Below are 13082 nucleotides of genomic sequence, written 5' to 3'. Positions count from 1 at the left end.
GATTTTGTAGGAGATAATAACACATCTCACAAAAGACCAGCCCCCTGCCCCCTAAAAAAGTTGCTTTAATTTGGAAAATTCCTCCCCCCAGAAAAAGAATTACAATTCGGCCTACAATTCCGTCCCCACAAAAATAACTGATTTTAAAAAACACAATTTGGCCCCCCTCCCAAAAAAACTATCTATCTAATAAAAAAAATCATCTCAATATGACAGTGTTATGGATTCATTTCCTTGTCTGGGTCTCAGGTCTCTGTTCCAGGTGTAGGAGAAGATGGGGCTCGGATATGTCGGTATAAGGCTGGATTCATAGATGTACAGTGTGAAGGGGGCAGTGCAAACATATAGAGGAAAGGGAGTTCTGTACAGGTTCTTGTCATCCTTTAGGGCTGGGCCCCTTCTCTGTAAAGCTCGTCGGAATAGCCGGCTGGAGCTCTCTGGATCCGGCATTTCCCAACGCTGCCTGAATGCTCGCAGTGCTAAAATCTGCATGGAAATTCTGTCATCTCAGCATGCTTGTACAGATTATAAATTGCACTAATTCCATTTTCACTACATAACGAATATGATGAATGTAGATAATATTCTGATCAAAATAAATGACTCCATCATAAGGCGACCTCTTATAGATGGGACCCTACATACTGATTTCAGAGACAGTAGGACAGCACGGTGGCTCGTTGCTCAGCACTGGTGCCTTGCAGCGCTGGGGTCCTAGGTTTGAATCCGGATGGAGTTTGTGGAATATGTCAGCGCTATATAAGTGAGTAAAATAAATAATAAATAGGATCCAGCTGATTTGTCGGTCTAAAACGCATCAGTTTTAGAAAATGTGGCCTTGGGCAAAATTAAAAGTGAGTCCCAAATTCTGAAGAATTGCACCAACCGTCACATGTTGGGCCCAATTTTCTTCAATATATTTATTAATGATCGTGTAGAAGGCTTGCACAGTAAAATATCAATTTTTGCAGATGACACTAAACTGTGTAAAGTAATTAACACAGAAGAGGACAGTATACTACTACAGAGGGATCTGGATAGATTGGAGGCTTGGGCAAAGAAGTGGCAGATGAGGTTTAACACTGATAAATGTAAAGTTATGCTCATGGGAAGGAATAGTGCAAGTCACCAGTACATACTAAATGGTAAAACACTGGGTAACACTGACATGGAAATGGACTTTTATTTAAGGAATCATATTTAACAGTAAATTTAAAGGGGTTCTGCAGTTTTTTAAAAAAGATGATCTATCCTCTGGATAGATCATCAGCATCTGATCAGCAGAGGTCCGACACCCGGGACCCCTGCCGATCAGCTGTTTGAGAATGCAGCGGCGCTGGCAGTAGCGCCACGGCCTTCTCGCTGTTTACCGCAGGCCCAGTGACATCACGACTAGTATCAATGGCCTGGGCGGGGCTAAGCTCCATTCAAGTAAACATAGCTTCTTGTGATGTAAGGTGACAATAATTGACACATTTTTTTTTTTTTATGGTCTTTATCGGACTGGGTCGATTATGTGATATATTTATAGAGCTGACCGTCACGGACGTGGCAATACCAAATATGTCTATCTTATTTTATTTTTTCTATTTTTAACATTTTTTTTATTACTTATATGGGGATTTTTTTTTTTACATGTGAAACCTTTTTTTTTTTTTTTTTTAACACTTTATTTTTTTATTTTACACTTTTCGTCCCCCATAAGGTCATACAAGACCTCTGGGGGACATTTACTTGTTTACTTTTTTTTTCACTGTTGATTTCTCCTGTAACTGGTGCTGACATAGTAGCCACAGTTACAGGAGAAATGCACCCCCCAGAGAGGCTGTACAGCGCAATACAGCGCTGTACAGCCTCAGTGCAGGGCTGATCGAGGTCTCTGAAAGACCTCACACAGCTCCTGCACTCTCCCGGCCCCGGCATAGCGCTTCCTGTTCTGTTTGCAAGCCTCTCTAAAGCGAACAAAATTCTCACTACCCCCGGAGAACGTATCCGGAAGCGAGATCTTAGGCTCGGAACAAACTCCATGAACGCAAGCAGAACCGGTCACCTGAAACTGAGAGACAGTTTAACGGAGATCTGCTACCTCCAGTGAAAGACCTTGCATGCGGTCAATCAAGGCTAAAACCGGATCCATGCTTAAGACGGTTATGGCGGTTTATAATGTCACGGATGGTGTTGCAGAAAGCTGGAACTGATAAATAAACATCCGACTGGCTTGATCCCAAACTAAGGAGCATATGGGTGAGCCCTATAAAACCCCTAGAGCTCTCCCTGACTGCTATGCCCATGCAAAGATCTTTATGGTAGACGATTGCATGTCCACGTACCTTCTACTATCTGACACCTGAAAACCCTATAATAGTGAGGGGACACGACCACCGGCTCCCTGCACTTAATACGGACGGAGTCAGGGTCACCTACAATCAAGCCAGCAAGTAAACACAAATAAAGGAAACAGACTTATCTGAGGAATCAGGAGAAGGCGCATCCAGCAGTGAACAACTCATCCAGGAAGAAGTATAAACCGCAAAGTGAGGCAGTATGGGAGGGAATATAAAGGGAGACAATCAGTGCAAATAGATGACAGCTGGGAGAAGGAAAGGAGATGACAAAGTGAAACCAAAACAAAGAACTTCAGGCAAGAGGTAGCGAAGAACGTCTAACAGACCTTCTCACAGAGCTGGCGGTGACAACGTGCCACCGTACCAGCTTCAACTGCCCTTCTGGTGCTCGCCACTTCACCATGTTCTACGGCAGTGCTGGTACTAGGTCCAGGATGGGCTGCGCTGCTGGTGTATGCCTCACCACGTAATCCGACAGCGCCAGCCCCACTCTGCTGCCCTTGAAGCGAATCCTGCGTAACCTGTGGTCTAGCAACACGGGGCCGGGTACGCCTGGTGGTATCAGGGACCTCAACCTCATCGTCCGAACTTTGGGTCAGACTGCCACTGCTTTCTACAGGTTCGTATTCTGACCCGCTGGATTCGTCAGATGAGGGTTCCCATTCCTCATCCGACTGGGTCAGAAGCCTGTAGGCCTCTTCAGAAGAATACCCCTTCCTTGCCATTTGGTCAACTAAATTTAGGGGGTATTCCCTGAGACTACCCAAGAAAAAAAGTAAGCCTGTCTTACAAATGGGAGGCTAGCGAAGTACAGGAAGCCGCTGCGATTGATAAAAAAATATCAAAACAGATTTTTTTATCGCCGCAGCGCTTGTGTAGTGATTGTGCAGTGATAAAAAAAATTGTCACTGCGGCAGGGCGGGCGAACACTGCGTTTTGGGTGGAGGGCGAGCTAAGGTGACACTAATACTATTATAGATCTGACTGTGATCAGTTCTGATCACTTACAGATACTATAAAGTACCAATGCTGATTAGTGATACGCTAATCAGCGAATCAGTGACTGCGGTGCGGTGGGCTGGGCGCTAACCGACGCTAACTACCTACCAAAGGGGCCTAAAATAACCTAAACCTAGCAGTCAATACTGGTGGAAAAAACAGTTTACACTGATCACTTTTTTCCCTTTCACTAGTTTTTGACAGGGGTGATCAAGGGGTTAATTGGGGTGGTGGGGGAGTGATCTGGGGCTAAATATGTAGTGCTTGGTGTACTCACTGTGATCTGTGCTCTCTGCAGGGACCAACCGACGAATAGGACCCAGCAGAGAGCACAGAAGCCATTTAACACATTATATTTATAAAATATAACGTGTTATATGGCTGGTGGTTCGTTATTTTAAAAGTCACCAACCTGCCAGCGCTGATCATTGGCTGGCAGGCTGGTGACCAACTCCTTGTGCGCCTTTTGCCGACCCGGACTGCGCATGTTCGGGCCGCATATGCGCGTCATCTCGCGTCTCGCGACATGATGCGTATATGCGTCCAGGAGGAATAACCTGGCCGCCCGCAGGACGCATCCCTGCGTTAGGCGGTCGGGAGGTGGTTAAGAGAAGGTTTGTGTTATTAGAGACGAGTACTCGATTGCTAAAATAATCGTTTCCTGCAGGCGCCCTAGATGTCATCAAGCTGTGCCTGTTTTGGTCAACTTCATGGAGGAGCTTACATGTGGGGAGGAAGAGGAGGAGGTGCTCCAAAAGAAGACAGGTGCGACGTCGGTCATATGGACCTGGTTTGGGTTTAAGGGGTCAGAAAAATATAGTCTGCAAACTATGTCGGGCGACAATAATAGCAAAGAGAGGGAATACAACCAATTTGTTTTATCACCTCAAAGTGAAGAACGTTTTGGAATACAAAGATAGCCAAAAACTGCGCCCTCTAAATTTTTTTTGCAAAGTTTATTAATTTGTATTTTTTGTAGACATACAGAAGAAAATAATATATTGCAATATATATCGCATATCGCACATGCTTCAAATTATATCCCAATATAGATTTTAGGCCATATCGCCCACCCCTAATTTCACCTATTATGAGTTGGCACTTAAAAAATTGCGTTGGAAGGATAATTAACTTAAGATGAAGGAGGTTTTGGAATCGGGAATATTAGGGAGTATAAATATTGACAATTATACTTTTAAGTTAATGGATCATGTTTGGAGAGAGATTTGAAAAAATTATGGATATTAAAGGATATACAGATTTTAATCCTATATAGAATAATATCAATTTGCGAGAAATACAGAAAATTAAAGATTATGCAAATTGGGAAAATAAGGGTATTTGTTTGTGGTTTCAATTATTTGAGGGGGATTTATTAAAATATTTTGAACACTTAAAAAAGAATTTGGGATTCTGAATAAAGAATGTTTCAGATATTTAAGGTTGAGAGAAGCAATTAATTCATCATCAATAGATTTCCTGAAATACAAAAAGGCCCCTATGGAGAATATTAACCAACTTTTTGATAATAGAAAGGTAAAAGGATGTGTTTCAAGAAGATATAGGTAATTGTTGAAAATCAAACAAAGTAAGATTATCATAGTGGCTAAAGAGATATGGAAAAAAGATATAGATGGGATATCGGAACAACAGTGGGAGGATGTATTGAAGAATAGATCTATGGTCTCAATGAGGGCCTCTTATGGGTTTTCTCAATTTTTCTTTATTCATAGGCTATATCGATCTCCTCTATTGCTTAAAAAATTGGGTATAAAACCCACAGATGAATGTCCTAGATGTGGTAGGGAGCAAGCAGGCCTCTTCCATCTGGTATGGAGATGTCCTAAATTGTTCTGATATTGGTCTGAGATAGCGGGCATTATTAAAAAAAACTATTGGAGTTCAAATAGAAGGAGATCCATTGACATGTATATTAGGAGGTATGATGCATTTGCGGATTTCAAGTATGGATAAACAAATACTTTGTAAAATATTGTTTCAAGCAAGACTACTTATTTTAAAAAAAATGGATTAAAAAAGATCCCCCCTCTGTGAGAGAGTGGAAGACAGCGGTGGACCATATTATAAGGATGGAGAAAATAATATATAATAATAGGGGAAAAAATGATTTGTTCTCTAAACTATGGAATCGTTGGCTGATTAATAAGGCATAATAATTGTCTGGTTTTTTTTTTCTCTGTCTCTCTTGGATATGGTGGGTTGGGTTGGGCATATATTTTGATATTTTGTCTTGTGTGAAATCTTATATTTGTATGTTAATACTGAATAATAAAAATGATATAAAAAAAAAAATCTTGTTTTATTATTTGAAAGCACTCCCAGTTTTTAGACAAAATGTATTATACATTGGACAATATCCTTAATATCATAGCCAAAGTGTGGCAAATATTGGGACATTTATTAAGACTGGTGTTTTACAAGCTGGTCTTTTTCTATTCCTGCTGGTATCAGATACACCACAATTAGTAGGAGGCACACACCTCTTAATAAGTGCAGTACATCTGTGCAGCTCTGTGCTCCAGAACTGAACTCCACACCAGCAAGGAGATTACAATAAATGTGCTGGATCAGCTACGCCCATATGGAATGCTTGGATGTTTCTGTGGTTTCTTGATCGGAGGAACATTACTGAATACTGACTTGTCTGACTATAAAATACTCAGCTCTGCTACATCTCTATTACTTCACACTGGTTTATCATCCCTCTGTATACTGCCCAACAAACAGGCCTTAACTCCGATGACATCAGCAACCCCAGCCAGTAGCCCCGCCCCCAGGGAATCAAGCTCTGATGCTTTGTGACATCACAATGCAGTGTCCAGTGTTCTATGTGTTGGGGGAGCACTGGAGTCTTTTGAGGATTAGTAGTCGGCGATTATGGACGTGCGGAGCATTGCTGTTTTATTTATTGTCATTTGCATTTTGCATATCGAGGGGAAGCCAACAATGAGACCTGCAGGTAATGGACAAATAGTGCCTACACATTGTATTTCTACATAGATGACTATGGGTTGTAGAGACATGGTTATAGTGGCCTGTGTGCAGCATTGCAGATTAGCCTCATTCACTTGAAAGGTACTGAACGGCAATACCACAGACAGGAGAGGTGCTGCTTTAGGAAGAAAGAAGTCATTTTTATGTTTTTTTAAACTCATAAGCCCTTTATGTAATACATTTCTGGTTACCTGAAGCCACCAGTAGAGGGAGCTTGCAGAATACAGATTTATTACTGAGCTCTATGTACATGTGCATATAGTAGGCTCCTATATTGTCTCCAGTGGTGGCACAGAAGATGTTATCATTTAACTCTATGGCATTACAGGGGATACTGAGGTCTGTATCAGAAAACTGATCTCTGACCGCTATAAAGATATAATAAGAAATTAATCAGCATGACTTTACAAAATACTAAATATTATTTCTGGGTGAATGTTCCCTCTAAGCTGATAAATCAAATGTCTATATGACTTCTCTGAAGGTAAACTAGAGGTAGAATGTCACTTTATATATTATCCTCATATGTATTGTCCATCATTAAGATCATACTGCTGATGACATCATCATCAGCCAGTAGCCCCACCCCCAGACAATACAGTTCTGAGGCCCTGTGACATCACAATGCAGTGTCCAGTGTTCTATGTGTTGGGGTGCACAGGAGGCTTTTGAGGATTAGTAGTTGGAGAATATGTTTGCTCAGAGCATTGCGATATTATTTTTGGCACTTTGCCTTCTTTATACTGATGGGAGGCCCCCAGCAAGACCTACAGGTAACGGACGTCGTCACTGGGGGAAGGGGGGGGAGGGGGGGGTTAGTTCCTAGGAGTCATTTATAAGAAGAGTCTTTTATAACCTTCTCATGTTATAATATTGGGGTTCAGTAGTCGCTATTATAGAGTTCATGTCTTTATTTCCTTCACTCTTTTATGAGCAGTGACTTCCCCAGGAGTGGAGAGAGGAGAACGCCCCCAAGCTGAGAAAAGAGGAGTCAATAACAGTGAGTAATCAGTTCTTTCCTCTTCTAATCCTACTCCCATCATCCTCACATGTCTTATAGAATATTCTGTCTGTAGTAAGAATTAATAACCAGCATCTTGTCTCTTTATTACCAGCCACCTTCTATGTCGGCCTGGGGCTATACGGTGCAGTACAGATTGCATCTGTACTCCTCTTCATCTTCTGGTAAGTGTCTGTCTTCGGGTACTTTCACACTAGCGGCAGGACAGATCCGACAGGCTGTTCCCCCATTTCAGATCCGTCCTTCCGCTATTTCGCCGTGCCGCCGCTCGGTCCCCATTGACTATAATGGGGACGGGGCGGAGCTCCGGCGCAGTACGGCAGTTCGCGGTGAGAGGCCGCCGGACTAAAAAGTCGAACATGCAGGACTTTGCTGTGCTGCGCCGGAGCTCCGCCCCCGTCCCAATTATAGTCAATGGGGACGGAGCGGCGGTCCGGCGGCACGGCGAAATAGCAGAAGGACGGATCCGACAGGGTGAACAGCCTGTCGGATCCGTCCTGCCGCAAGTGTGAAAGTAGCCTTCATCTACTCTACACATATCTACATATCCCTCCTGTCTGCTATACACATCAGCTTTATATCTTACCTCTGTAGTGGGGGAGGGGGTCATGGGGATATTTTGGGGGTAACTGAATATTGTCATTGTCACCTATTCATGTAAGGACATTTCTCTGTGTCACAGCTACAAGCAGATGAAGAAATGCTGCCGAGGCCTGGGCACCCGACTGGAGGAGGTGGTTGCGGAGAAGCCAGGTAACAAGGACTTTATAATATCATATATAAAGGGTACAAGCAGGGCTTAGAATGACCTCTTATAACGGGGAATCCCACACATCTGGGGTCTTTCTGATACCCCTGATATCAGCAGAATACAGCGGTGAGACAGCTTGTGTCTGCTGATGGGCTGCAGGAATTTCTATGCAACCTCCTTGTCCTCCTTATTATTGTATTGCTCGCATTGCTCACATTCTTATAGAAATAGATTCTGCAACATTTGCAACCTACTGATGGTTTCCTTTTATATTGCAGTCCTTAGAGCGGCAGCAAGTTACATACAAGAAAAGTCCCGACTAGCAAAACAGTGCTTTCATCGTGGAAGAAGAACCAAAGTCCTGGACTACATGAGAAAAGTTGGCATGCGGCACTTGCTGACCATGCCAACACAAAAAAAGAAATCGATGAAAAAAACACTCTTAGTGATGTGCGCAAAATCTGTGTATAAGGCCTACAGATTTTGTAGGAGATAATAATACATCTCACAAAAGACCAGCCCCCCTGCCCCCAAAAAAGTTGTTTTAATTTGGAAAATTCCTCCCCCCTGAAAAAGAACATTTACAATTCGGCCTACAATTCCGTCCCCACAAAAATAACATTTTAAAAAACACAATTTGGCCTCCCTCCCAAAAAAACTGTCTATCTAATAAAAAAAATCATCTCAATATGACAGTGTTATGGATTCATTTCCTTGTCTGGGTCTCAGGTCTCTGTTCCAGATGTAGGAGAAGATGGGGCTCGGATATGTCGGTATAAGGCTGGATTCATAGATGTACAGTGTGAAGGGGCAGTGCAAACATATAGAGGAAAGGGAGTTCTGTACAGGTTCTTGTCATCCTTTAGGGCTGGGCCCCTTCTCTGTAAAGCTCGTCGGAATAGCCGGCTGGAGCTCTCTGGATCCGGCATTTCCCGACGCTGCCCGAATGCTCGCCGTGCTAAAATCTGCATGGAAATTCTGTCATCTCAGCATGCTTGTACAGATTATAAATTGCACTAATTCCATTTTCACTACATAACATATATGATGAATGTAGATAATATTCTGATCAAAATAAATGACTCCATCATAAGGCGACCTCTTATAGATGGGACCCTACATACTGATTTCAGAGACAGTAGGGCAGCACGGTGGCTCATTGCTCAGCACTGGTGCCTTGCAGCGCTGGGGTCCTAGGTTTGAATCCGCATGGAGTTTGTGGAATATGTCAGCGCTATATAAGTGAGTAAAATAAATAATAAATAGGATCCAGCTGATTTGTCGGTCTAAAACGCATCAGTTTTAGAAAATGTGGCCTTGGGCAAAATTAAAAGTGAGTCCCAAATTCTGAAGAATTGCACCAACCGTCACATGTTGGGCCCAATTTTCTTCAATATATTTATTAATGATCGTGTAGAAGGCTTGCACAGTAAAATATAAATTTTTGCAGATGACACTAAACTGTGTAAAGTAATTAACACAAAAGAGGACAGTATACTACTACAGAGGGATCTGGATAGATTGGAGGCTTGGGCAAAGAAGTGGCAGATGAGGTTTAACACTGATAAATGTAAAGTTATGCACATGGGAAGGAATAGTGCAAGTCACCAGTACATACTAAATGGTAAAACACTGGGTAACACTGACATGGAAATGGACTTTTATTTAAGGAATCATATTTAACAGTAAATTTAAAGGGGTTCTGCAGTTTTTTTAAACTGATGATCTATCCTCTGGATAGATCATCAGCATCTGATCAGCAGAGGTCCGACACCCGGGACCTCTGCCGATCAGCTGTTTGAGAAGGCAGCGGCGCTGGCAGTAGCGCCACGGCCTTCTCGCTGTTTACCGCAGGCCCAGTGACATCACGACTAGTATCAATGGCCTGGGCGCATGTTCCCGCAACACACCCGCACCTTTTCCTGCAACGCCCGTGTGAAAGAGGCCTAAGGGTTGCCCTGCTGTCACTGACGATTAGCGTGCAGCTGCAATGTCTGAATAGACGTTTTAAAACGTGCATTCAGACATAAAGATCCACCTCCCAGACGTTTATATTCAGAACCCCTTTAACTTTAGCAACCAGTGTCAAGCAGCTGCTGCCAAGGCCAATAAGATTAGGGGTTGCACCAAAAGGGGCATAGATGAACCTGACAAGAACGTAGTTCTGCTACTTAGCAGAAACATAGCAGAGCTACAGAGGGTTCAGAGGAGGGGCAACTAAAGTAAAAACTGGAATTGGTGGACTAAAGTACTTAGAAAAATTATCAAAATTAGGGTTACAATGTGGGGACAAGAACCATCGGCTCCCATGGCCTGCCATAAGCAGCCTAAAAAAAAACAGCAGAGAAGAAGCTGAGCATTAAGGGATGGGGCCCTGGGGAATTGCACAGTTTGCCCCGTCTAATGCTAGCACTGGCTCTGTACAGTGTGTATAGGCCATTCTAGGGTACTGGAGCAGAAATAAGGGGACTGAGATGCAGTACCCGAGAATGACCACTACACAGTGTACAGCGCTGTGATGTTTGGGCTCCATACACCGTTTACTTCCGTTGGACTTGTAAAATCCCTTTTTAGTTGACATAATACAACAAAACAGATGCAGTATGGATATAATATTGACGCTTTCCTGGTGCAATATGGAGACACCATATTTTAATCACTAGAATTCAATAGGAGCGCACAGGTCAGCCAGTTTCATAGGTACAAATCTGCTGACAGATGCCCTTTAAAGAGTAACTAAACTTTTACTAAAGTTTTTTTGTCCCAAATGCCCTAATAATATTTTTTCTAATGTACTTTAAATATAGATTCTGCATTTTTATTAAAGATATTCCCCCCTTAAGTGGAGATTACCTGCGCGCTTTAAATTTATCATTCTCCACACCTCCGACTTCTCAGCGGAGTGCGGAGTCTACACTTTATGAAAGGGGCAGCAGAGAACAGAGTACAGGCAGGACAACATATTGCTGCTCCTGCCTGTATCATTTCACCCCCCCCCCCCCACCGAGATTTACAATATGGTGCCATAGCACATGGGTACCCTGTAACCAGCCAGGATTAGCAGAGTGGAGTGGCTCCTGCCTGTGCCTACTTCGCTAAAGGCCTCATGCACACGACCGTTTTTGTGGTCCGCATCCGATGCGGGTGCGGACCCATTCACTTCAATGGGGCCGCAAAAGATGCGGACAGCACTCCGTGTGCTGTCTGCATCCTTTGCTCCGTTTCGTGGCTCCCGCAAAAAAAATATAGCATGTCCTATTCTTGTCCGTTTTGCGGACAAGAATAAACATTTCTACAATGGCCCACGGGCGGCTTCTGTTTTTTGCGGATCTGTGGTTTGCAGACCGCAAAAAACTGAACGGTCATGTGCATGAGGCCAAACTAAGAGTCCTGCATATAAGCTTGTAACTTAGCTCCGTTCAGAAGTCAGCGGTGTGAAGAAAGGGGATAGGAAATCTGCACTTTAAACAGGAATATCTTTAGTAAAAATGCAAAATCAATGTTCATTAGAAACATTATTTTTAGGGCATTAAAATGTTGTTTTTTTTAAGTTTAGTTACTCTTTAAAGTCTCATTCAAAAGATCTGCCCCTGTTCTGTGTTTAGAGCCGCACCTGGTTTTGGCTCACAATCACTGATGGAAATCACTGACCGAACACTGACGTGTGAATGAGTCATAAAGCTGATGGAAAAGGAAAATGAAACAGGTGCCCATAGCGGCCAACCAGATTATATTTTTCAAAGATATTTTTGAGTAATTATGCATCGGGCAGTAAAACTTGTATGGCATCTCTTGGTGTCATGGTTTGACATCTACAGTATGTTCTTATTCCCACAGCAATATAAAATCAGACAAATCATATCAGACTCTTCACCTGGATGCTCCATCGTATACAAATCTGAGCTGGTGTCTTCCCATACTGCTTTGCAATCTTCAGAATGAGTGGATGTGTCAGCGCCTGTCCCTTAGCCAGAGGACAGTATCCTCCAAATACTATATTATTTCTCTTACAGTACTCCACCAGTTCCTGTGGCCTCTGAAAAGGGTGGTATTCAACCTACGGAAAGACAAGTGTGGACAGCAAGGGGCAAGGTAAAGATTATTATAAAATTCTGAGAATAAAATCAATTCTTTAATACACTAAAGTAATAATCGCTACATTTTCAGATACAAGTGACCAAAAAAACTGATAAATCTGAATGCTGTTGCTAAATCTTTATTAGTTATTTTATAGGAGACACTTCCACTAACATATTTTCTTACATATTAACAACCTATAAGTGAATACATATTCTTTTTCTTTTCTTTTCATAAAAATGCCTAGTTTTCTGGAAATATATTTTTAAATCACTCCATGGACTCTACTTCCTGTCCAGGCTCTTTAACTTCCTCCTTTGTTTCGACCTTTAGCACAGCAAAAAGCCTTGTCTGACCTTCTCAGTCAGACCATTCACTGCGACCAAACAGGAATGGGGGATCAGTGACTCGACTGGAGCATCACACATTACACTGAAAATTGCCGTGCTCTTCTGTGAGCATCTTTATCTAGGCCTATCAAGAGAACAACAGAGGTATCATATTGTTATCCCAGTTCTACTAATCTACTATTTTACTAACAGATAATATCGTCCCCTAATAACTGCAGTAAAATAACAATGGACTACCTAGCTATATAGAAGGTTCATCTCTCTGAGCTGACAGCAACATCTTATGGGGGTCATTTATGACCAAATATACTCCACTTTTTGGCATATATTTGGCGCAGATTTTGTTGCAAAGATTCCCCTTCCACACCATGTATGCCAGTTCTGAAAAAGGGGGCGTGGGCAGGTTGGAAGGCTTATCTCATTTATAATTTTCTACGCCAGTTTTTAGCATAAAAAAAGTATCTAAATCTACGCCAGCAAGGGAGCTGGGGTAGATTTCAGGCCATTGTTTGTCGGCGGTGGAT

General features: G+C 42.6%; 1 protein-coding gene and 1 long non-coding RNA gene across 4 annotated transcripts in view; one reads left to right on the top strand and one right to left on the bottom strand.

Annotated features, from left to right (window-relative positions):
- The window catches only part of LOC120979470 (9,11-endoperoxide prostaglandin H2 reductase-like), a 225033-nt gene that overhangs the window by 100188 nt on the left and 111763 nt on the right, over positions 1 to 13082 (bottom strand). For all 3 annotated transcript variants that reach the window (XM_040408253.1, XM_040408254.1, XM_040408252.1), the window contains exon 6: positions 12006 to 12188. In XM_040408253.1, the coding sequence (XP_040264187.1) occupies positions 12006 to 12188 (183 nt within the window). The remainder of the gene's footprint in view (positions 1 to 12005; positions 12189 to 13082) is intronic.
- On the top strand, positions 7436 to 8495 carry LOC120979471. Its single transcript, XR_005774292.1, has 3 exons — positions 7436 to 7544; positions 8063 to 8133; positions 8410 to 8495. It is a non-coding gene; the product is annotated as an uncharacterized LOC120979471 (long non-coding RNA).

The sequence above is a fragment of the Bufo bufo genome, chromosome 9 (genome assembly GCF_905171765.1).
Source record: "Bufo bufo chromosome 9, aBufBuf1.1, whole genome shotgun sequence".
Classification (NCBI taxonomy): domain Eukaryota; kingdom Metazoa; phylum Chordata; class Amphibia; order Anura; family Bufonidae; genus Bufo; species Bufo bufo.
This window is presented reverse-complemented; position numbering and strand designations above follow the sequence as displayed.